This window comes from Trichophyton rubrum (genome assembly GCF_000151425.1).
Source record: "Trichophyton rubrum CBS 118892 genomic scaffold supercont2.4, whole genome shotgun sequence".
Classification (NCBI taxonomy): Eukaryota; Fungi; Ascomycota; class Eurotiomycetes; order Onygenales; family Arthrodermataceae; genus Trichophyton; species Trichophyton rubrum.
In genome coordinates this window covers 681,434-705,349 of record NW_003456425.1, presented here as the reverse complement: position 1 = coordinate 705,349, position 23,916 = coordinate 681,434, and the positions used below count along the sequence as shown (strand labels likewise).

Below are 23,916 nucleotides of genomic sequence, written 5' to 3'. Positions count from 1 at the left end.
TAGAAGTAGCATATCAGTCAGCAGCGCAGGTCGGATTGGTTTTCGGCCTGGCATCCCCCCAATTCTTTTGTTTTCTCTACAAGTCGCACGGCGCCCCATTGCCCCAGTTGTCGGTGATTGTTATGCGACGTGGAAGTAATAAATCCCCTTGCGACTCCCTCCCCCGCTTTTTGGCTAGGTGAGCCTCAAATTTGGCTAATAAAAAAAATAATCTGACCACCCCTTCCTCTAACTCTGGGGGGGAGGGGGGGAAGGGGGGGGGGTGGCCTTCGTGCTACAGATAAGCAATGAACAAGCACTTCGTGAAGCGTGGCGATGTTCCCACTTTTTTGTTCTCATGACGTTCGCGGAGACGGATTGCTGCTGCTCACCTCCCTCGGTACGACTATATTACTATGACGCTGCAAGTGTGTTATTTTTATACCAACCTATACTCCGTACTTACGGTGTCCTTCCCTACGCTTTCTCAAGGTTGCGCAGGAGCAAAAAAAAAAAAAAAAACACTGCGAGAAGCTGCAAGTTTAAGACGAGGTGATCTGCACGTGATGAAGCTTAGCTAAGCTCGTTCCCTTTTTACGGCTGGAAGGGACGGATGATGATGATAATGATTGAAGAATAGCGATTGCATTGGATTTGCATTATGTGTGCCCCAGGTAAGGTGATGGAGAGAAGCAAAAAGGTTAAGTACTGTACAAGACTTGAAAGGAGGAAAGGCGAGAAAGATGAAAGGAGAAAGCCACAGACACGCCAGAAAAGGGAACAAGAAGATAGGGAAGAACAGATCAATCAATTACACGAAGCAAGAAGAAAGGGATGCAAAAGTAAGCTCAAACGCCAGCCTGGGTTGAAGGAGAACAGCAAGTCGAGGGAAAAAAGGGTATTTATTATGTTGCAGAGAGAGGGTTTTCCTGGTTCATTCGCGACTGGCACACCGCGAACTAGCTCGGATTGTTTTTTTAAGGGAGAAAGCATTTCCTTGACCGAAGGTTTGGTGACTCTTTTAAAACGCCGTGGAGGTATACCGATGCCCATGGGAGACGGGGGGAGGAGGTCGTTTCAACGTTCTGTTTCTATGATTCACTGGCCCTGCGCATTAGGCTGTGATGGGGGTCCGGTGGTCGACGTCTGCGTGCCTGGAAGTATGAACCCAGGCGGGAACATTGGCATGCCAGGGAACGAGAAGCCGAACCCTGGAACGGCTGGAGGAACTCCTATAGCATTGGCGTTGGGCCCGGAGGCAGAGTCACGGTCTCGATCGCGGTCATGGTCACCACTACCACTGCCACTACCGCTATTGTGGCTGTCGTCACCACCGCTTCCTCCTCCTCCTCCGCCACCACCACCGCCGCTGCGTTCGTTGCGGCGGAAGCGCTCATGGCTATATCGGCTCGACTGGGGGCCACGCTTGCCCCCCTGGTCGGTTGCCATGCGTCGGCTGATGGCTGTTTTGGTTGTTTCAGTTAGTCTACATGCAAAACACAAGGTAGAAAGTTCCAGGCCTTTTAGGTTCTTGTACGTACCCTTGGAAGATACACCAGCTCCAATCTCGATATCGGGCTCTTCAACAACCATTCCATTCTCGATGGGCTTACCGCCAGTCCCACCGTACTCTGCAGTAAGGAGCCATTTGCGGTCGGCTTCAGTCAACCGGTCAACGGGTATTATGCTGACTCCAGTATGATAATCACTGCAGTCTCGGGGGCCAAATCCAACTCCCCAGCGTGTCTAGAATAACTCAAGGTTAGGCCACCAGGCTATTTATATGCGGGCAAACGGATGTATGACTTACTCTAAGCTGCATGTCTCCGGATTTGTACTGCTCCATTCCTTCGCGGGCATTCATGGCATCGCGCCGGTTGACCATCTTGACGAACGCATGTCGTTTGTCATTGTTGACAATGCATGTCTGAACCGTGCCGTAGCGGGAGAAGAGCGATCGGAGATGAGATTCAGTTGAGCTAATCACCCCATGTGTTAAAAAGACAATCTTTCAAATCATAGGCATAAACAAGCAGGATGTACTGGTACTTACGTTACACCACCAACGAATAATGTCCGGCTCAGAACTATAGAATTTACACGTTAGCTCCTTGTTTCATATAGACGCATAGGACTAATAAAGAGATCTATAAACGAACCTTTAATGTTTCCGTCTCCAATGGAATAGTCATAGTCAATGAACTTCGGTCCCGGAGGAGGGAGGTTGCTTTCCTTGCGAGGACTAGGGCTTCGACGGCGTCTACCTGGTGGACTGCGCTGGCGGTACTCGTTCCCTCGCCGGCCTCCTCTGCCGTGCTCACCGCGGCTACGGCCAGGAGAGTCACCATGATATTCACCATACACAGGGCTATCGCGCCGACGAGGAGGAGAGACATCACGCCGTCTATCCCATCCAGGAGACCGTGAACGGCGACGATACTGGCCTGGTGGAGAGCGGGTGTCCCGGTCTCTGTCACGTGATGAGTTCTCGGGCTGCTGCGCATTTGCCCCCCAAGCATTCTGATTCGCTGCGGGCATCTGGCCAAAGGCTGCCAGTGCAGCAGGATTCATATTACCCATTCCACCTGCGTTGGCTGCGTTGGAAAGATTTAAAATTTGAAGAGCTGTAGCCCACTGTTCCTGTGGAATACCCTGTGCAGCAAGAAGCTGGATCAGATTTAACTGTTGAAGGGGGTCTGGAGTAACAGGAGTTGGGGCGGCTGGCTGTTGCTGCTGAGGTTGCTGCTGCTGTATCAATTGTGCAAGCGGATTCTGACCAGGATAAGCACCTGCACCTGCGCCTGCACCTGCAGCCTGACCTTGGGGTTGGTTTTGGAACATGTTTTGGGCGGTATTGGCCAGACCTGGGAATTGGGCGGCAAGATTTCCAGCAAAGGGGTTTACGGACTGCCCGTTAGATTGAAGTGCAGCCTGGTCTACAGGCGGTGCATTTGTTTGCGGGACTGCAGCCTGTGTGTTTAATAAATTACTTGTGCTAGTCTGTGTTGCTGGGACGGCGGGAGCGACTGGGGCGGCTGTGTTTTGCTTTGCCATTTCAGCAAGTGCTTTCAAAATGCTTGATGTATCAGGAACAGCAGCACCTCCAGCAGGAGCTGCCGGAGCCGGCTGTTGGCCTGATCCACCGAACGCAAAGGAATTTGGAGCCGGAGACCCTTCTGGTGTTGTGGATTCAACGTCTAAGAAAGTTGCGTGTACATTAGAAAAAAATGTTCGTCCATTATTATAACTTACAGCCATTCGAGTTACCCCAAGTATAGAATCCCATGGCTGTATTAAAAACCACTTCTCTAAAACCAATGGGGATGAACTCAGAGGGCATTTTTCCAAGGGGGCATTTTCTTACTTTGAGATACTGGAGCATTTAGCTTGTCTTTGAACGATTGGAGCATGGGAGCTGGAAATGTGTATCCTCGCTCCCAGATGTCCACCAACTTTTTGATTTTGTCCTAAATTAAAAAAAAAAAAACGGATATACGTAAGTGGGAATTATTCAGCCACAGCATGATATATGACCTATTGTTCAAGAAGGGCAGCGGATATAAAGTCACAAGTATAAGGGGGAAAAAGGAGTTTTGTGATACGGTGATTTAGGCGTCTTAAGGCAACGCCATGCTGGCGGATGCCTAGGTCTATCATATTCTGCACTGCAGGGGAGTTTTTGTTTTCCACCTTGCAGGAGATATTGAGTCTGATTCATGTCTAAGAGTACGCGTACCTTTTGGTCTTCAGGAGCATTGTTTATGATATCAGTCATGAGGACTGGGAGAAGCTCGGTCACTCGGTTAACGCCTGCAGCATACGTTCCATCTGGAGCACTGCCGCCAATCTGCTGGCCAGCCTTGCGTGCTAATTCTACCCATTGTCGAGTTACAGAGTCTACGACATAGAGTACGCCCAACTTGTGTGTCCCTGGTGCTCGCTTAAAATGGGTATAGATTTTTTGTATCAACACCGATTCGGACTATATAGAGAAGAGAAGAAAGAAGTTAGTTAGGGTCCTTCTAGTCATAAAGAGCTTGCAAGAAGTGAGAGTGTCAGGACAGTATTGCGTATGACTAACCTGAACATTGGCAGTACACAATGAAGTGATGCCGTTAATTTTGGATCCAGACACACCAGGGGGCTTCAAGGAAAGCATAGAATGGAGATAGCCATCCAGCTCTGCTACTGCAGAAGACATGGCTGATAGAGGCTGCTACCGATTTTATGTGAATAGGATGTAAAAGCTAGTACTTGCAAATATGGCTGGTTTTGGGCTGGTATCTGCAGGTTCTTTGGGACCGGAAGATTCCACACTATGTTGTATCTTGTATCTACTGAGAGTAGGAAAGCTATCCGTGATCCAGTAGATAAGGTCTCTATTTGACGCTCGACGGGTGATCTTGTCACTACAGTCCCAGCCACAAGCAGCAGGCTCAGAGAAAAAAAAGCCTACGGCCGAGGTTCCACTATCAGTTTCAAGCAAGGAGAAAGGAAAAATCCAAGCAGGCCAGATACGAGCGATAAGACAGCCTGTCTGCTAATATTAGAAGATGAAAAATATTGAGAGAAGAAATAAAAGGTGACGAAGACAGGAGTTGTCAAGAGTTGGTGAAAAAGGGTTTTTCTCCCTCGCAAGTTTCAAGGAGAAGGTATTGGCTGTCTTGGACTAACCTAAACAGGAAATTATGATCATGTGATGATTACGTAATAGTCAGACATTTGCATCTCGTTTAACTCAATGTCGACATAGGCGTCGACTCCCTCGACAAGTTTTCTAGATTGTAATTGTCAATTATTAGCAATGTTCACCTGGAATCTGAGTGTCTGAAACTTACCCATAGTAAACCCATACTTAATACCATCATATGACTCCATGCAGGTTGGACCATTCGCTGCCAGGCGCAAGAGAAAACTCTTTTGATGTCTGGCCGTCTCATGTCCACATAGTGGGTGCCGGATTCAGACTGAGCACGCAACGCAACAAACGACCTTTGGAGAATCTTTTCGGGAATTTCAGTGATAAGTGTTTTTGTGTCTTCATCAGCATCGTATTCCTGACCGAGAGCATCCTCGATTAGCTCGATGCAAAGGTCGATTTCTCGTTGCATGTCGGCCATCCTTTGCTGCTAGACAAGATGGTGTTTTGTTAAGATGATAGTTATGGTGCCCAGTTTGAAGTATGCTTTGAGATTGCAACTTTTTGTCATTTCCATATAGGCTTGAAGGGTTTATATATGCAGTTTGTGCTCTCGGTCCTCTTGTGTTCTATAGGAACACTGTCCTGCTTGAGGACAAGACTTCATTACTCGATTCTTGTAAATGCAACAATAGCGTATTCAATGAATCACCCTGGTTTTACAATTGTACCTTTCCTGATAAATAGCACATTTACACGGCACCTTTTATTTACATGATAAACAGTATTATAATTAATCCCTCTCGAGTTATGATAACTTGGACAAATCAAAATCTAGCAATGAAATATAGGAAACTGTAACTAAGTTATCGGTAATTCAACAGCCATTTCCTCTCAATATCTTGGTTATAGGCATTTAACCACCTCTAAAAGTTAATCACACTTTCTTTTGCACTTTTGCCTTTTTCCCCCGATAATTTTGTACAAGTATTATCTTACAAACTAATTAACTAAGTTAACTATCACCAATCACATTTTTTCCCGAGTAGTTCTCAACCTCGTCATTACATATTAACTGTAAGTTTCTATTGTTTAAGACTGCTCACCTCTAATTCTCTTCCTTGAGGTAATACTTTAATATACTAAGAAGAGTTCTCAGCATCCGTTGCTCTACCTGTCTGTCAATATGGTCCTCTACGATGTCCGCCCGCCCCCTGAAATAGAGCCTGGTCTCTATGTTGCAGATGTTCTCAATACTTACCAGGAATTTATCCTACGAGATAACCACATATCCGGGGTGGTCTCGCTGGTTGGAAACGGCTGCTCACTGTGGCAGCAACAAAAGTTCAAACGACACGTCAAGCATCATCTCTGGATACGGTGCGACGACACAGAGACCCAGGATCTCATCAAACACATGAATATCTTCTGTGATTTCCTCGATGAAGTGTACGCTACTCCTCGAAATTCAACTGCAAGCCCAGTGGATAGTGGATATGAAGGCAATTTTGGATCCAACTAGCTCCCAGATTTCACGCCAGTCGGATACCATAGCACAAACGTGAACCTTCAGCTAGTACATTGAAAGTTCGGGAGACCGGGTGGACATGGGGGTCACCAGGCAGTCCTTGGCGGTAGTGTCGTTCTTGTGCACTGTGAGGGGGGGGTATCTCGCTCTCCTACCATGGTGATAGCCTATCTGATGCGGAAATATGGCAAAAGCCGCGACGCTGTCCTCGCTGAGGTGAAAGGAAAACGGAAGATCCGGCCCAACCCGGGGTTCATGGATCAACTGGAAGTATGGGAGCAGGTCCAATACCAGCCATGGGAGGACAAGGAGAAGACAATTCCTAAAGCTCCTTACAAGGCGTATCTAGAGAGAAGAGCAGTGCTGCTGAGGGAGAAGGGTCTCACCGGGGACGAGCTGCCAGGGATGCAGACCTTGGATTTTTAACACACTCCCCACAGTCTGTATGCATTATTCACATTCTAGACAGGTTTACCTCAGATGGGACATGGATGCCGTGGAGATGAAAACAGCATAAAATATCGCTGCAGCTATAATGATAATAATAGCCCATCTCCATAATAATATGTGCATTGCATCTATATCGCATAACTCTATCTCTGAGCCTCGGCACAGCGCTGCCATGTTCTATAACGACAGCAGCAACTTGCATCATTACAGCCTTTGTCCCTCAGCTGCCTCCGAGGCTGTCTATCGCTCAATGGTTGAGGGAAGCAAGCCAACTGATGCCTGGACAGCCAGCCTTGCCCCTTATTACCTCCGAACTCCATGCATCACCGGCACAAAAAGGAGAAGAAAAAAGCGATGAAAAGATTGCTGGGCCCAACAAAATACCGGGAGAGTAAAAAGACGTCGTGACAATACATGACGGCCAGGAACTGCGAGACCAGCCCTTGTAATTCCAGCTGGTCACGTTTTTCGGTCCCGACAATACCCTCACAAGCAAAAGCAAAACTTCTTCTCCTTCTCTTCCTCTTCAACTTCACAGCTTCAAGTTCATCTCAACCCTCGAACAAGTCTTCCCCTCGCCGTGTACTTCTAATTCGTCCCCTGTACACTATCTTCTATCAGCCGCTGGTATGGCCGCTTCACTCAGACTAGGGAGCGCTGCTCTCCGATCCACCTCCATGGCTTCCAAGCCAGTTATCCAGGCTGCTGGTCGCAATGCTCTCCGACAGTACTCTTCCAAGGCTCCTGTACGTACCCAATTCCAGAATTGAGTATGCTTGCATACACGATGGTTTAGTTTACTAACAAGTGGTTGTTTACCTATAGACCCTCAAGGAGACCTTCGCCGCCCAGATACCAGAGAAGATTGAGCAGGTCAAGAAGCTCCGAAAGTATGTAAAGTTCACACCCCAAGAACAGTATCGAGACATTGAGAAGTCTGGAGAGCATCGCTGATGACGGCCCTTTACAATCTACAGGGAGCATGGACACAAGGTCCTTGGTGAGGTGACCCTCGACCAGGTCTATGGTGGCGCCCGTGGCATCAAGTCCCTCGTCTGGGAGGTAAGGAGGGTGCTGGACCCGGTTTAGTATGGCAATAGAGCCTAACTCTGCGCTTTAGGGATCTATTCTCGACTCTGAGGAGGGTATTCGCTTCCGTGGAAAGACCGTAAGTTTTTCTTTTCTTTCCTTTTTTTTTTTATCTAGATGGACAAATAGCTGTCTTAGGATATCTCAACTAACTGTGGATAACTAGATTCCTGAGTGCCAGAAACTCCTCCCCAAGGCGCCAGGCGGCCAGGAGCCATTGCCAGAAGGTGTGTATAGATCAGACGGATGGAAAACGTGTCTGAAACACGGAGGTCTAACAAGCTGATAGGCCTCTTCTGGCTGTTGCTTACCGGTGAGGTCCCAACCGAGCAACAAGTTCGCGACCTCTCTGCTGAGTGGGCTGCCCGTTCCGATGTCCCCAAGTTCATTGAGGAACTCATCGACCGCTGCCCATCTGACCTCCACCCAATGGCCCAGTTCTCCCTCGCTGTCACCGCTCTTGAGCATGAGTCTGCCTTTGCCAAGGCCTATGCTAAGGGCATGAACAAGAAGGACTACTGGCAGTACACCTTCGAGGACTCCATGGACTTGATTGCCAAGCTGCCCACCATTGCTGCCCGTATCTACCGCAACGTCTTCAAGGACGGAAAGGTCGCTCCCGTCCAAAAGGACAAGGATTATGGCTTCAACTTGGCCAACCAGCTTGGCTACGGTGACAACGCCGACTTCGTAGAGTTGATGCGCCTTTACCTTACCATCCACTCCGACCACGAGGGTGGTAACGTTAGTGCCCACACCACTCACTTGGTTGGATCTGCCTTGAGCTCTCCCATGCTCTCTCTTGCCGCCGGTCTTAACGGTCTCGCCGGTCCTCTCCACGGATTGTAAGTCATCTTTCATAACGTAACCATAGCCATATCATTTGGACTAATCCGTCCACAGGGCCAACCAGGAAGTTTTGAACTGGCTTCACAAGATGCAGAAGGCCATTGGCAACGACTTGAGCGACCAGGCCATCAAGGACTACCTCTGGTCTACCCTTAACGCCGGCCAGGTCGTCCCCGGATACGGCCACGCCGTTCTCCGCAAGACCGACCCCCGCTACGTGTCTCAGCGTGAATTCGCCCTCCGTCACTTGCCTGAGGACCCACTCTTCAAGCTCGTCAGTCAGGTCTACAAGATCGCTCCTGGTGTCTTGACCGAACACGGAAAGACCAAGAACCCCTACCCCAACGTCGATGCTGTAAGTTTGAATGCTATATTTCCCCTAAAATTGAACAATTCTAACATGGAATAGCACTCTGGTGTTCTCCTCCAGTACTACGGCCTGACCGAGGCCAGCTACTACACCGTCCTCTTCGGTGTCTCTCGTGCCCTTGGTGTCCTTCCTCAGCTCATCATCGACCGCGCCCTCGGCTCCCCTATCGAGCGTCCAAAGAGTTTCAGCACCGAAGGCTACGCCAAGCTTGTCGGCGCAAAGCTGTAAATTATATACCTTACAATCATTGAGCGAACCAAAAGTCGAAAGTTATAGACCGTGGAATATGGCTGTCTAGAATGACGCGCTGACAATCCATTTTCTCCCTTTTCTCTTTTGTTCACCTCCTCTTTATTTCCTTTGTCCGTTCGAGTCTGTAACTATATGAAACTATCAAGTTGTATTTTATATCCTCTTTAGTCAGACGAGTCTCTGTATTCCTCTCCGGTTTTTCGTAGACCATCCATCCAATTGAGTTTGGAAAATAAAGTCATATTACGTAATTAGAATGGGAAATATATTGTTCCAAATGGTGCGCCGGGATGGAACCTCACGTTCAGCGGCCCGCCCGCATACCCAAACTTAATCTCATTTGACATCTCTGGTGGCTGTAAAGCACTCCATGCATCATGCAGAGTTGACATCAACTTGCATGTATTTTTCTTGGGACACCGCATATGCCCAATCATTTTTCTGTTATTCTCAAAGCGAAATGGCAAGTCTTGGAGCACATCGCGGAAGGGCTACGACCAAGTACCAATAACTATATCTATATAGCTATCCACCACCATCCTACATACGTACAACGCCGAAGTAGGTGCTAAGACATGGTTGCTCGATAGAGCCGCGGGAGCTAATTGGTGCTGGGAGTTATACCGGCGTAAAATTCCGGTTACCTGCTAAAGGAGACCTCGGTCAAGTTTTTCAACTAGAAAGCTCCATTGAAATACCTGGCGAAGGATTAGCGAAAGGGCAATTTGGTTCTAGGATAAAAAAAAATGGTATTTGGGCCTACCGAGGAGGAGAAGCAGGGTTTGAAATCAGGAATAGTAACGTATGGGTGCGGCAAATGTCAGCTGTAGGATTCGAACCCACACACACCTTCATCTTGTACGCAACAAGGCGCAGAGACTCTGAGCGTGATACCAGATGGTCGCCACTGGCCATCGGCCAACAAAAAAAGGGAGGTGGGTTGAACACATATAGACGCGATGACTCCAAACCCGAAGGCTTGGTCAAACTATAAGTCTGAAATATATTAGGTCCGAAGCCCCATAGAACCAGGTCCGAAGCCCCAATTGTCCAATATGTTCAACCCGTTTTGTCATCGCACCCACGTAACCGATGGCACATTTCATGCAACCAAAGGATCAGTGGTCCTCGATATAGCACGAGTATATTCCGCTAACGTCTGTTATACGGGTTTGGTATTGTCAACTGGAGAAGCTCTCGGGCTGGCTTGTACGCGTTGTCTGCTGCTGCGTCGGAGGGCTCCTTTGAAATTTTGTTCGTCGCGGTAGTTACTGAGAGAGCTTTCGGCCCAATATTTGTATTCAGCGGGAAGTTGATCCTACGTCTCCAAGCATCCGGCTTGGTCCACTTCCTGTGGCTGTAGGGTATGTAGCGTAGCCCGGCAGCCTATGATCATAATGAAAAACTCACAACCAATCCTTGAGACGTAAGCTACGCCGTTAAGAAAGGCGTCGTTTTCCCTAGACCCAAGGTAGCATGCTGCAATAGCGTCCATCGTGTGAGAGACAAAGGTACTTACCAATATAGTGACACGGGCTTTAGTGGTACTCAGTTGCGGGTTTTTGGCAATGGCCAGTTGCAGCACCATGCCACCGCAGCAAAAAAGTTCTCCGAGCCAGTAGGGCCAGTTCCAGTGACCGCCACTTTCCATAAGGTCAAGGGCCGGTTTCCGCAGTAAGGCGAACAGAAATCGACAGAAGATCGCCAGAACCCACAAGGCCGGAGGGCATTCCATCTTAAACCCCTTTTGAGCATCTTGATAGAATAGTTCAGCAAAGTACTCCTTACACCTTGCCTTTTCGAATGCATGATTCTCCTGTCTTTGACGGCATGCATTAATGTAGCTCTTCACCTGCTCTGATTTCAACCATTGCTTCATGATCTGGATATCGCGTCTAAGTAGGAGCAAACATTAGCATAAGCATGCTACAAGCTACGGCTTAGAGAAGCGAACTTGCTATATCCTGGAGCCATCTTTGATTCAGTGATCTAGAAACCTGGTTCCGAGGAACGTGATATTTGAGAAGTAAATTGAGAAGAGTTGGGGAAGAAAGTCTTGAGAAAGTCTTGAGAAGAAAGTCTTGAAAAGAAAAAAACTCGCGTCAGTTTCGAGCCACAAGGTTAGTGCCCCTTTCCATCACGCTCAGTCACGTTTTCTGTCCTATTGCGGCAGGTGCGTATAGTTTGATGCAACACTTTCAGGCTCAGCAGTGAACAGGACGGCTGGCTGGGCACGAGAACAAAAAGAAAGTGAAGAAGAGGTATCAAGACACGGCATCTTAATATATCCATCGTTTCATACTTTTAAGAAATACATCAAGAGTGGCGAGAATTTCGAGGAAAGCCACCCGCAGCCATTAAGTAGATAAGTGGTGGCCTAAGGCCTTCAAGCGGCGAATAAAACAGCGATAAGATCGAAGGGTATCAGGGTATAATTACAAAGTTTGAACTCGAAAGTAAACTGACCATCCTTAGCATAAGGCATTCCCATATTTATCCACATGCCACTTTTGCATGGCAATGGCAGTCTCTACGGCGAGCGCTTCGCTGTCATCGATGGAGTCAGCTTGCTCTTCGATAGAGGGGAAGCCCGTCAAAAAGGGGAACTCCTTGGATAGGCTGGTCCAATCTGACCATCTTTCAACCACTCTGTCATATGTCATTTTCCCCTGGGCCTGGATAGTAGGAGGGAGACAGAGGACGGAAGATGGTGGTACTCCACCATGTTCATCGTATAAAACCTGTCTAAATTTTTTGATCACAGTGATGATGTCTGTACGATCTGGATACATGTCCCGAACGTCATCTTCAAAGCCATCGATAACATGCTCAATTCGCAAGGCGCTTCTAAAAGCCTCCGCATCTTTTTCCATCGATCGGCGTTCTCTGCGTCGGGTCTCTTCGGTCGAGGGAGAACTTGCTGAAACCCACTCGCTGATAAATTTGCAAACGCTGTCCATAGTTGCGGTAGTGCAATGTGTGCTGATTATCAGCGGTACCAGGAGTATGATACTGTAAAGATGGTCAACGGTGGACAGCAAGGCATGTTTAGTTAGTGTTTATGTTTAAATGACAACTAGGGTATCGGGGGGGGGACGACATGAAGATTTGTGAGTACCAGCTGAGCACTTACTAGACTGAGGGCTCGTTCAACCTGTTGTGTCGTGTTTACAGGAGTGCATATGAGAGATATAATGATATAGTTGGAGTTGGAGTTCGAAGGCAAGTCGCCAGAGAAAACCGACGTCATTTGGCAGAAGCCGGATCGGCGCTAGTAACATCACGTGATTTACCATAACTAAACCTTATTCCATCGTTTGGCATAAAAAATAAACGACGCGCATATTTTCACTTTACCCTAGATATTTATATAAATATCAAGGGCGACCAGTTGATCGCCTGAATATACCCAACAAAATACTAAGAACCTATATGCCATGCCAAAATTCCACCCTTCGTATAGTCTAAGTATTTTAGATTAAGAAGGGAGGAGAAACAAACAATATGGAGGCTATACTAGGAGCATGTTCATTAAATCATAGCAGATCCAATTTACTGCGTCTTTATCTCAGCTTTACAGCTTGATGTCTCTCTTAGATACCCCTGAGAATAGAACATAGGATTATATCTTTGATTACAATTGCACTTGTCTAGTGGTTGATATAATCACTAAGCGGCACGAAGGATATGGAGCTCACAGCAGCTCGTTCATAAATTAAGCAGGATATTTTATATCTAGTTCGAGGGTACAGGATAGGCCCAAAGGGGTTAGTGCCAGCCCTAGCTCCCTCCCAGCCACTCTGCCCAGCTCTCACTTGTTTTGTTTATTTTCTTTTCTTTCCTCTCTCTTTCTCTCTCTTCCTTCCTTTTTTCTTTCCTCGTCCGAACATTTCATATTCGAGTAAGTACCCTTATACACGCTTTAAATGCGTGCAAACAGCCGTGACTAACTCATTACTACCTACTCTTCGCGTATACAGGAAATTTCGACAATGGTACGTGTTTCTTATATCATTTTTCTTATCTCATTCTTGGGAATAACAAACATAGTTGGATTGATGTGGCTAATATTCGATTTGCATAGACTTTCCACGCGAAGAACGTGACGATCTACAGCTACCCTGCCAACAGGCATGGCCGCGGTCGTGGAGGAGCGAGAGGGAGGAGAGGCAGAGGAGGAGGGAGAGGAAGGGGTGGGGGACGCGGGGGCCGTGGCGGGGGGTTGCTTGACGGCGCCTCCAGGTCGACGGAGGAGGAGGAGAGGAGGAAGGAGGCCGAGAGGCAGCGGCTTCGAGGCCTTTCGCAGGAGGAGAAGGCGGCAGAGGCTGCTCGTCTCCGCAGGGGGATTGAGCTCGACAGGTTGCAAATCCTCTGGAAAGAGGAAAGGATTTCGATCCTTGAGGAGGGCGTCGATACGTCCGGCGCTCAGCAGGGAGTCGAACAGTTGACGCTTTCTGGTGACCCTGCCCCTGAGTCTGTCAGCGCTCTTCCTGACTCCTCTCCTGCCTAGGATGGTGAAGGCTCTGGTGGTGCTCTGGTCTGCCGCATGACGTGTAATGCGGCACTTCTCCATGTTTTCCTTTGTTATGGCGTTTGGGCGTTTGAGCGTTTGGGCGTTCTGTTTTACCTAGGCAAGACTTGCACCTCTACGTGGTGTCTAGGACCAGTAGCCAGCTGTCTGGCGAAGCCAAGCAAGTCAAAGTACTACCTTCTATACAGCTGCCTACTACTTGATGGGCCTCCAATTCAGCAGAACTCAGTTGACTTTCGCTTAGGCTTCGTGGTATCATCATTTCTAGTCTGCTTTACTGGAAACCCAAGTAGTGATGGTGATGGCTTTAATAAGGTCCGATGTCAAGGAATCTTATAGTTTTTCTTCATTTCTACTTATATTCACTATTATATTATGCAGAGAGGCATAGAGACGTCAAAATTTGTTAGAGAAGCTGCATATAGATCCGTCATAGCTAATCACAATTACACAGAAGTGCTACAAGGGCTTTCCTCATGAAGTACTTGATATATAAAATCAGCGGTAGTTATATGCTCCACTCAGGGTGATCAACGCGGCCAACTCCCCACGCTAACCCAGGCCTACGACGGACTATCGGCAAGGGAACTTTGGCAAAGTCTGAGTCTCTCGATAATTATACTTAGTAATTGCATGCATAGCAACAAGCCTTAGTTGCCTAGGACCTAGCTGACACTCCCCTGCTGTAGTGGTGAGAATGAGTCTATATCTATCGATAGTCTCTTAAGGACGAGCAGCTCATCGCATAGAACACCAACCGACTTTCGTCCTCTGCCTCGTATTTCAGCAATAATCATAGTCGTGTCCGATATAAGTAGATACAAGTAGATTGCTCCCCTTAGGCGAGCTGTTGAGGAAGAAAAGCTCCGTTTATCGCGGCTCTGCAGGCGCATTTGTTGAGCGCCTAACGCTAAAACACCCCAACCAGGCCTGCTAAAACGCAGGCTCTCACCGCTTACATAATCCCATCACAGGCCAAAACCGCCCGCGGTCCCTTTTCAGGAGGAAGAAGAAAAAAGAGAAAAAGGTCCGAGTATTCAGCTGCTTTTTCCCCCTTCCCGGCTTCGTCGTCTTCAATTTTTTGCTTCATCTCGCTTTCAACTCGGTCATCTCTTTACTGTCAATCACTGTCTCCAGAGAAGCAGGACGAAGAAGAAAAAAACTTCACGGTAAGCTTTTCCCCTTACTTAATTCTTGCCGGAGCTCTTCGTTCCATGGGCGGTGCTTGTGCTTCGTCGCGGTCCACTGGCCCCTGTCCGCAACGGAGCATATACCGCCGCAATAGAAAGGCGCTTCATTGTCTTCGGTGGCTTGTGAAAGACGCCGTCAGATAGCACGGTTAATGGGCTGGCCTCGACTAACGCGCTGTTGTTGATATTTATAGGTGCCCTTGAGTCGTTGTATATTCGGAGGCCACCTGCAGGAACAGCAGCAACAACAAGAGCCTTGGTGCTTCTAGATTCCTTCGCCGCAATATACACATACCCAGTCAAAGTTCCAACGGGTATACTCCGTCAGCTCCAGCTAGCCGCCATCAGATAAAATAAATAAGGCGTCCTCCGCCCCGATACACATCAATCTTTTTCCCCTTGGTCAGGGCCCCTTTCAGCATATCAGTATCCAAGATGTCCGCCTCAGGCCAGAATAAGATCGAGAAGAAGCCCGTCAAGTTTAGCAATTTGCTACGTAAGTGCAGTCCGCGCGAGAAGAGAAGAGTGGAATGAAAATTATTATTGTTGTTGTTATTATTATTCCCTTTACGCACTTTGATTTGATGCTGATGGATTGAGAATTTTAGTTGGCGCTGGCCTGAACCTGTTTGAGTACGCTTCCCCGCCTATATATGCCCGCCTTATGTGTGTCAATGGCTGTACAGTGCTGACGAACGATTAATTGAAATAGGGTTACAACCCTCGGCCAGCCGTTGGAAGTCATCAAGACTACAATGGCTGCTAACCGGTCAGATACCTTTGCCGGTGCCATGGGTCGTATCTGGGGTCGTGGTGGCATCCTTGGATGTAAGAATTGCTTCTCTTTCATACACTCACCAGTATAAATACCGACTGCATTCTATAGACTACCAAGGTCTCATTCCCTGGGCCTGGATCGAGGCCTCTACCAAAGGTGCCGTCCTTCTCTTCGTGGCTTCCGAAGCAGAGTACTATGCCAAAACTTTCGGCGCCAATGACTTCATCGGTGGAATCAGTGGTGGTATGGCTGGTGGTGTTGCCCAGGCCTACGCTACCATGGGTTTCTGCACATGCATGAAGACTGTCGAAATCACCAAGTCCAAGATGGCTGCTGCAGGCGTCAAGCCCCCAAGCACCTTCGCTACTTTCATGGACATCTACCGCCGTGAAGGTATCCGTGGAATCAACAAGGGCGTCAACGCCGTCGCCATTCGACAGACTACAAACTGGGGTTCTCGATTTGGTCTCTCCCGTCTTGCTGAAATCGGGATCAGAAAGGTCTCTGGAAAGGAGGACGGTCAGAAGCTCAACAGTTTTGAAAAGATCGCTGCTAGTACCATCGGTGGTGGCTTGTCGGCCTGGAACCAGCCTATTGAGGTCATCCGTGTCGAGATGCAGAGCAAGACTGTTGACCCGAACCGTCCAAAGAATTTGACTGTCGGCAAGGCCTTCAGCTACATATATAGCCAGAACGGCATCAAGGGTCTTTACAGGGGTGTCACTCCTCGTATTGGTCTTGGTATCTGGCAGACTGTCTGCATGGTTGCTCTTGGAGACATGTACGTTCATCTTTAATTTCCATTACTTGTCTGTCTCATATTCATTTTACTAATTCATCGACTCTAATAGGGCCAAGGAAGCTGTTGAGAAACTAACTGGAGAAAAGGTCACTGCCAAACATTAAGCTGCCAGCAGCTTATTACGGTCTTGGCCTGCAAAAATATCTTCTTTCCCTCTGTATTCATCTCGTTTCCATTTTCGCCATATATCTTCCAGCATGTTGTATTAGTTATAGAAGTAATGTGTTCTTTTTTCCCTTTGTTCTTTCTTAGGTTTCTGGCTTTTATAAGAAAATGTCCACGAAGTTACTGTCGTTGATACGAATGTGGGTAAAAAAATAATGTGTTATTACTTCCTTCGTGTATGCCATTTCTTGCCCTTCTATTTATTTAACCTGGGATATATATGCTATTCCTAAGCAGCTCAAGCTTTCTAATCTCAGTCGTGCATAGTAACAAATACCATAATTGACGAGTACACCACGAAGAAGAGTAAGAATGAAAAACACTCGGATTCTTCTTTATATAAGTACATTTACTAGAGGACAAACAAAAGAGAACAAGGTGGAGAGTGACGGGGAAGACGGAGGATAGGGAAGAGAGCACAGGAAAGAAGGAAAAATGCCACCTATCTAACTCTCCCTTTTTCTTTCTCTTCAACTATTTCAACTAGTATAGTAACATCAAAAAAAGTTACGCTGAGTCTATTGTGTGTGTGTAGGTGTAATTTTTAGGAGTTCAGCGATTGTGGTTGAGAGGTACCTGTTCCATGGGGGGTATATTTACACAGTGAGACCGAGGTCAGCAGCATATGGAAGAGAGAAGAGCTCTCCGACAGTAGCAACGGAGGCCTTGTTGCTTAGGAGGGACTTGGCAGCCTGGTAAGTGATTGTTAGTTGAGCGTCTACAAGAAAGATATCGCTTGATTGTCAGAATGGCAAACTTACAGCCTTGACCTGGGCGTCGGTGACCTTCTCGATGTCCTGGGCGTTAGCAGCAATGCTGAATGCCTTGCCACCGTGGACGAGAGCAGAGCCAGTGGCCTCGCTTCCGGCGGTAAGGCTGGATCCGGCATCAAGCACACGGAATCTGGCAAGGGCGACGGCCTTCTTGACGTCCTCGGCAGCAACGTTGCCGGCAGCGACGTTGTTCAGGGCATCAACAACAGCCTTGGCGGCCTGAGAGACACGGTCGGCAGCCTGGCCAGAGATAGTGATATGGAACAATCCAGCATCACTGTAGGCGGACTGGTCGGTAGAGACGCGGACGCCAGGGAAACCTTCAGCAGCCTTTGCGAGGACGGAAGATCCAGTAGACCATTTTATGCTGGACTCTCCACCCAGGAGAGTGGCGAGAACGGCGAGCTCAGGCTTGTATCCAGAGGTGCCGTAGGCGCTGGAGCCAGGGAAAGCAACGACAATGGCATTTCCGGCCTGGCTGGAGATTCGTTGCTCTCCTCCAAAATACTTGGTCTGCTGGGTGGCAGCTGGGGCGAGAGCACCGGAAGCAGTGGAGGTAGGGAGCTCATTGAAGAACTGGCCAATCCACTTGGATAGCTCAGCAGAGTTGGAACCGCTGGAGACAACGGCAATGGATGGCTTGGTGTAGACACCCTGTGCAAAGGAGGCAACACCTTCAGCAGACACATACTTCTTCAATGGAGTAGCAGCCGGGATGGTGAGTGGGTTTCCGAGTCCTTGATGGAAAGCAAGGGTATGCGCAACATCAAGAGCCTGAGTCGATGGAGAGGCAGCAATGTTGTTCTGTGAGGCTTTGATAAGGTCGAAAATAAGCTCGTTGAGTTCGTGGGCTGATATATCAATCGATGTTTAGTTATCCTATCTGAAACGGAAACAGAAACAAGACGAGCAATTGTGCTTTCTTACTGCAATACTTGGTCTGCGAGACAACTTCTCCCAAAAGTTCAGCATAGTATGGCAGATCATTGTTGAGGAAGCGAGCGGAGAGAACAAGGTTCTCTCTTGATCGGTAGCAGGAAAGTTGGCCTCCAAGAAGCTCGTTCTCACGGGTGATTCGTAGGGCCGAACGCTTGAGAGTAGACTGCAATTGAAATCCAATCCATCAGCCAATGCCTCCCCAATGAAAATAAACACGATAGCCCTTCTGGCTGATAGGCAATCGACCCTTTTCTGGAAATTCTGGGCTCACCTTGAATGCAAACTTCTCCAACGCTTCAGAGTAGCCGGGCAATGGCTCGTATCTGGAACCGGCCTTAGCAACCACGGTAAGAGTGGTAGTTGGTCCAGAGACCTCCCTGCTGGCAAGCTTCACACCAGCACTCTCACTAGTCTCAAACTCGAGGCCGGCCTGCGATGCCATGCCTCGTACGGTGGTCTGTTGATAGCAGCCATTGCGCCAGACGCGCGCGGCGGTCCGGCCAAGGGAAGCTCGCGGAAGCATCATTGCCTTCTGTATCGACGGTGGGTACAGCCGGGAGAGGGAGAAATGGGCGGGCTGAAGCCGGGGGGATGGTTGTTCGGGTCTGGCTGTCGTGGTCTTGATACACCAGAAGGAGTGAAGAAGTCGACGTTCGCCTTTCTGGGCCAAAAAAAGCTTCCGGTCACTCACGAAATGGGCCAAATGCGGACATTCTGATTGGTCAACTTGACGACACTCTTGAAAATCACGTGGTGGTGCTTCTCGTGTCACGTGAATGTGGTCCCGCTTATTGCAAGAAGAAGAAAAAAGGCAGAAAAAGACGAAGAAAGAAGAAAAGACGACGAAGGAGACTAGAAAACGGGAAGAAAAGCGCAGCAGACGAAGAAGCGAGGGTGCGCTTGGAGTTTGTTATGCGTGGAATGCCGATGACTGCTCATTCGTGACCTTTGAGAGCTTCTAGAGTGGCATCTCTCTAGAAGTCATAATCATACACAAAAAAAGATGTCGCAGGTAACGGAGCTCTTTGGGACTCAATGGACGAAGGAAAGCGGACGCTGACGATCATTCTAGTATGTCGCGGAGCTTTGTACGCTTCTGATAGCAGATAATTTTGGAGAATTATACTCTGTATGCGCCTAGTCTTTGACAGCATGGGGCAGACAATGTTGCGTGTGACTGATATATTTATGTATAGTTGATATTCTCCTACCTTGTCCACCATGGACGGCAACCGCTCATGAGAATAGTCCACAACACACACCTTTCGCCTCGACAAGTTAAACACGGCCTAGCTGTCCTCATTCAGCAGCAGCTTATCTTCCACTATACCGGTTTCGAGGACGGCGTTTCATACTACCAAGCGAATTGGCGGGCTGCATACTTGCTGGTGCGGTCTGGAAGTATCTTGCAATTAACAAGGGAGCGGCTGGGGGATTACGCTGCAAAAGTGGTGTCCACGATTCTGTCCCTGGGACATGTCAAAATAAGCCATCTCGAGAGCCTGCCGGAGCTCCAGCCAGCTCCTCTGCGCAATGGAACCCATGAACCCGACGGTGTAAACGGTGACCACTCGCTTGAAAATGGAGACGAGGAAACTATGGAGAATGGTATGGAAGATGGTGTGAACGGAAACGCTGGGGCCTTTGATAATACAAATGGAGAGGGAAATTTTCGGCTCGGCTCTACACTTCGAGAGCTTGCTGCTTATGGTTACATAATGCGAGTGAAGGATGTCCATTTTCAATCACCATCTGATCTACGGGAATCGGCTCGGAGAGCGGTAAAGGCCAGTGGTGAAACGGAAGGGCTAAAGGGGAAAAAGCTTGAAGAGAAAATTGAGGAGAAGGCGGAAATCATGCTTCAGGAATGGATGGATGGGACCGTTGCATACGGCTTGATTCCCCGAAATATCACCAGAGGAATAAAAAGGCGAGCCGCAAATGGGGCTTCGGAAGGCCCGCGCAAGCGGCCGAAGCTTGATGAAGCAGTCGAAACCGACAACTATGATATATCAGAAGATGAGGATGATGGTGATAGTGATATAACATTGGACGTAAGTGGCGTCTTAGCCTTCTTTAACCCTGAAATCCTTAAGCTAATTGCGACTGACAGAGTAATATGACTATCCGGATCAATTATGAGCAATTCAATGTTGCTCTCCGCAACCAAAGGCTAGTTAAGTTGGCTGATCAGGCAACCTCGCATGTGACTTCACAAGTATATGAAATACTACTGTCTCGGATTGAACTTAAGACTCGGAAGTGCCGCCAGCAGGATGAGCCTGTTCTAGAAGGAGAAGAAGGGCAACATTACTCTGTTCCGATTCCATTACATACCATAGTTGATGATCTCGACCCCAACCTGGATCTCCTTAGCAGTGTTGCCGGTATATCTGCGGCAAAACCTAAGCAGAATGGTCTGGAAAATGGCCATGGCGAGGATGATGAGGATGAAGATGAAGACGATTTTGATGAAGAGGACGGTGAAGGGAATGCGCAATCGAAGGCTCAAAGCCGTGTTTTCCAAGTCGCACAGCATCTTTCTCTACTCGCTTCAGAGCCCTACCATTTTTCTACGCGGAGGATGGACTCAGGGATCATCACATGGGCTGTGGAGTTCAGGCACCTTGCTCGAAAGCTACGGCATCTTGAAATCGAACGGCTCGTTGAATCTCGGTACGGCAGTGTTGCTGTACGGGTCCTCCGCGTTCTTGCAGATAAGGGGAGATTAGATGAGAAACGCTTGCAAGAAATAAGCTTGATGCCCTCCAAGGATTTACGGCAGATACTGGCACGGCTGCAATCTGGCGGGTTTATCGACCTGCAAGAAGTTCCTCGGGATGCCCAACGGCAGCCCTCCCGAACAATATACCTATGGTTCTATGATGCTGACCGAGTGGTCATGATGCTTATCGAAGATACATACAAGAGTATGGCCAGATGCCTGCAACGCCTGGCCTATGAACGAAGCAAACTAAAACCACTGATTGAAAAAGCTGAACGATCTGATGTGAAGCGTAACATGGAGCGATATCTCTCTGCCTCTGATATGGCTGCACTACAGGAATGGGAAGCAAAGGAAACCTTGCTTCTAGGCGAAGTTGCAAGGCTGGATGAACTTGTCGCCGTCTTGAGGGACTATTAGAAACTCCAGCCTATGTATTTATTGCCCGTCTGGCCTCTTTGACAGATGCTTCTCCGGGCCTTTAGGGAGGTTTTCTTTAGCACTTGCGAGGGCTGCATTCAGATCCTGGAGGTGCTGCCACCTATTTATACGATATAATGATGGATATCTTACTTGTTATATTACATTTTGTCATGCATGTATATTATATGCTATCAGCCACCTTGGATTACTCTAAGCAACTAAGTTACATGGTACGCATAAATGTTAACCAAAACCTTCACGCATGGTGTCTATGTCATAATTCTACCTTGAATTCTCATATATATATTAGATATTTACTATATTTTTTTATATATATTCCAATATTTATATCTCTTGTTATTGTGTGTGCTGGCTTCAATCCTCATTGTAACCTGTAACCAACTAATCTGTAACAGAGCCGCTAGCGTGGTTGGGGCTTTTCAAAGCTCCTACTCCTAGCCCCTTGCATCACCATCATGAACTCGGGCAACCCAACACCAAGAAACGATTATTTCACGACTTCACGCAACCCCAGACGAGACTACGACTACGACCACGACTACGGCGCATCGAATAATGGGTCAATGAATTCGCCTGCGGGATATGGCCGGGGGCGCGAGGGGCGTGGAGGATATGGAGGAGGGACCTATCTTGAATCGCCCTCGCCCGGCGACTCGATGGAACAGCTGTCTCCCCAGGTATCCGTGCGGTCTCGGGGTCGCGATATAGACGATGGTCCGTCATGGGGTGGTCGTAAAGATGAAGACCGATTTCGAGGAAGCGAAAGACAGAGACGGGAAGAGACTGCGAGGCAGAGGAGTGCCAGTCGCAGCGGGCGAAGCGGAGGTAGCGGCCGAGAAATCAAAGGAGGAGAGGAGATCGATGGTATGTTTCCCATGAAGCATTTGGCGGCGTCCAAAGGAAGAGCCATGCCTCGCTAATTCCTTGTTTGAACTTGCTATTAGGCGTTGTTCAAGCTATCGAAGACGAATGGGACTTTATGGCGGACAGCGAGTGCATACCCGTTCAAGTTGGCCTACAATTGATGGACACAAGCACCCTTGGTCGCGCAGATAGAGAGCCGGAGTTTTTACAAATACATCAGCGCATCCAGCATGCGTTGCGGTCTGTGGTCAATGGTGGGTGAGACATCTTCTTGATGCGCTTGCAAAAAGGCAACCGTGTTGACTATCCTTCTAGAGCATCACCACGGGTTCAATAGTCTCCTCGGGACGTACCACAACATCCAGGGTAGTCTGCAAAGCTCGCAGCACCAAATCAGAACTCTCAAGGCCGCCCTTTTGGAAGCTAAAGCCAGTTTGCTTACTATGAAGCCGGAATTGAAGGAACAGGCTATGGCATCGCAATCCTACGATGAAATCCTACGACTTTTTGAGCTGATTGAACATGCCCAATCCCTCCCGGAGAAGCTAGAAGCTCGGATGTCGGATAAGAGATTTATTGCCGCGGTTGATATCCTCAAAGAAGGGACTGCGCTCCTTCAACGTCCCGAGCTTGCGGGCATAGGTTCCCTAGGAGACCTCCGGACTTACTTCAGCAACCAAGAAACTTCATTGACTGATATCCTTGTCGAGGAACTGCATGACCACCTGTATCTGAAGTCCCCATACTGCTGTGACCGGTGGAAACCCTCGTCCGACAGAGATGGTACGTCAACTAGTGCAAGTGGAACTTCTTGGGAGAACCCCCTTTATCAATATTTTTCATCTTTGGATGCAACTACACACTTTGTGGAAGATATATCTCGCAACCCAGAGACAGATACGTTTTATTACATCCACCTTTTATTGGAAGCACTTCATAAGATGGGAAACCTGGACGTTGTAGTTGATAGGATAGAGCAACGTCTTCCTGTCGAGCTGTACAGTGTTGTCGATAAAACAGGCGCTGAGGTAAATAACAGCCATCCTAATTTTCAAAAGGATGCTCGAAAGCCCGGGCCAGGAGCGGTCCCCGATTCCGCGTCAGAGCGAAGGCATCTGTTGTCAGAATTTCTGTGGAATCTATTTGCCAAGTTTGAGACAATTGCGGAAGGTCATCGACTCCTTTATGAAGTTATCAGTGGCATTGTCAAACGAGACAAGCTTGCAAATGAGGTTCACTTGACCAGCAGCTTCCAAGAGCTATGGAAATTATATCAGAGCGAGGTATGTACGCCATATATCAAATCGGCAGTGGTAATACTAATGTCTACGCAGATGCGATCTCTACTTCATGACTATCTTTCCACAGATGGAGCCGAGTCTTTTAGAGCCACGACCAGAGCAACGGATAACGGCTACGCTCAATCTTCTGTCAAGCGCGATAAAACAAAGGTATAAAAACTCTGGACCCTGTCTCAAACTCCTACCAAAACCACCACTAATTTTGTTTCTAGAAACTCTTCAAAATGTCTGAAGTCGACCAGGCCGCT

At 48.2% G+C, this 23,916-nt stretch overlaps 11 protein-coding genes across 12 annotated transcripts; 6 read left to right on the top strand and 5 right to left on the bottom strand.

The window, feature by feature from the left end:
- Positions 1-1,077: 1,077 nt before the first annotated feature.
- TERG_04128 (uncharacterized protein) lies at positions 1,078-4,180 on the bottom strand (the record flags this gene model as incomplete). Its single annotated transcript, XM_047748205.1, has 8 exons — positions 1,078-1,725; positions 1,790-1,958; positions 2,033-2,066; positions 2,139-3,176; positions 3,232-3,267; positions 3,344-3,446; positions 3,716-3,961; positions 4,061-4,180. 8 exons carry the CDS (start codon positions 4,178-4,180, stop codon positions 1,078-1,080), a joined length of 2,394 nt encoding a protein of 797 aa, XP_047604182.1.
- A 607-nt stretch (positions 4,181-4,787) lies between these two features.
- TERG_04127 (uncharacterized protein) lies at positions 4,788-5,099 on the bottom strand (the record flags this gene model as incomplete). The annotated part of the gene is made up of 1 exon (XM_003235028.2): positions 4,788-5,099. The coding sequence occupies one exon, from the start codon at positions 5,097-5,099 to the stop codon at positions 4,788-4,790; it is 312 nt and encodes a 103-aa protein (XP_003235076.2).
- A 705-nt stretch (positions 5,100-5,804) lies between these two features.
- On the top strand, positions 5,805-6,572 carry TERG_04126 (uncharacterized protein; the record flags this gene model as incomplete). Its single annotated transcript, XM_047748204.1, has 2 exons — positions 5,805-6,101; positions 6,207-6,572. 2 exons carry the CDS (start codon positions 5,805-5,807, stop codon positions 6,570-6,572), a joined length of 663 nt encoding a protein of 220 aa, XP_047604181.1.
- A 653-nt stretch (positions 6,573-7,225) lies between these two features.
- On the top strand, positions 7,226-9,132 carry TERG_04125 (citrate synthase, mitochondrial; the record flags this gene model as incomplete). Its single annotated transcript, XM_003235026.1, has 8 exons — positions 7,226-7,342; positions 7,422-7,486; positions 7,574-7,658; positions 7,717-7,764; positions 7,852-7,912; positions 7,975-8,530; positions 8,589-8,889; positions 8,944-9,132. The coding sequence occupies 8 exons, from the start codon at positions 7,226-7,228 to the stop codon at positions 9,130-9,132; spliced, it is 1,422 nt and encodes a 473-aa protein (XP_003235074.1).
- Positions 9,133-10,474: 1,342 nt separating this feature from the next.
- Positions 10,475-11,035, bottom strand: TERG_04124 (uncharacterized protein; the record flags this gene model as incomplete). The annotated part of the gene is made up of 1 exon (XM_047748203.1): positions 10,475-11,035. One exon carries the CDS (start codon positions 11,033-11,035, stop codon positions 10,475-10,477), a length of 561 nt encoding a protein of 186 aa, XP_047604180.1.
- A 592-nt stretch (positions 11,036-11,627) lies between these two features.
- TERG_04123 (uncharacterized protein) lies at positions 11,628-12,116 on the bottom strand (the record flags this gene model as incomplete). The annotated part of the gene is made up of 1 exon (XM_003235024.1): positions 11,628-12,116. One exon carries the CDS (start codon positions 12,114-12,116, stop codon positions 11,628-11,630), a length of 489 nt encoding a protein of 162 aa, XP_003235072.1.
- A 1,032-nt stretch (positions 12,117-13,148) lies between these two features.
- On the top strand, positions 13,149-13,716 carry TERG_12102 (uncharacterized protein; the record flags this gene model as incomplete). The annotated part of the gene is made up of 2 exons (XM_047751111.1): positions 13,149-13,151; positions 13,241-13,716. 2 exons carry the CDS (start codon positions 13,149-13,151, stop codon positions 13,664-13,666), a joined length of 429 nt encoding a protein of 142 aa, XP_047606185.1. The 3' UTR covers positions 13,667-13,716.
- A 1,596-nt stretch (positions 13,717-15,312) lies between these two features.
- Positions 15,313-16,561, top strand: TERG_04122 (mitochondrial DNA replication protein YHM2; the record flags this gene model as incomplete). The annotated part of the gene is made up of 5 exons (XM_003235022.1): positions 15,313-15,373; positions 15,486-15,510; positions 15,590-15,705; positions 15,764-16,436; positions 16,507-16,561. The coding sequence occupies 5 exons, from the start codon at positions 15,313-15,315 to the stop codon at positions 16,559-16,561; spliced, it is 930 nt and encodes a 309-aa protein (XP_003235070.1).
- A 657-nt stretch (positions 16,562-17,218) lies between these two features.
- On the bottom strand, positions 17,219-18,860 carry TERG_04121 (the record flags this gene model as incomplete). Of its 2 annotated transcripts, XM_003235021.2 has the most annotated exons (4): positions 17,219-17,314; positions 17,384-18,246; positions 18,323-18,497; positions 18,606-18,860. In XM_003235021.2, the coding sequence occupies 4 exons, from the start codon at positions 18,858-18,860 to the stop codon at positions 17,219-17,221; spliced, it is 1,389 nt and encodes a 462-aa protein (XP_003235069.2). The 2 variants fall into 2 exon arrangements, with proteins under 2 accessions (XP_003235069.2, XP_047606184.1); XM_047749722.1 differs by lacking the exon at positions 17,219-17,314 and having other exon boundaries at positions 17,366-18,246.
- A 712-nt stretch (positions 18,861-19,572) lies between these two features.
- TERG_04120 (uncharacterized protein) lies at positions 19,573-21,479 on the top strand (the record flags this gene model as incomplete). Its single annotated transcript, XM_003235020.2, has 2 exons — positions 19,573-20,388; positions 20,448-21,479. The coding sequence occupies 2 exons, from the start codon at positions 19,573-19,575 to the stop codon at positions 21,477-21,479; spliced, it is 1,848 nt and encodes a 615-aa protein (XP_003235068.2).
- Positions 21,480-22,810: 1,331 nt separating this feature from the next.
- On the top strand, positions 22,811-23,824 carry TERG_12101 (uncharacterized protein; the record flags this gene model as incomplete). Its single annotated transcript, XM_047751110.1, has 1 exon — positions 22,811-23,824. One exon carries the CDS (start codon positions 22,811-22,813, stop codon positions 23,822-23,824), a length of 1,014 nt encoding a protein of 337 aa, XP_047606183.1.
- Between the last annotated feature and the right edge of the window lie 92 nt (positions 23,825-23,916).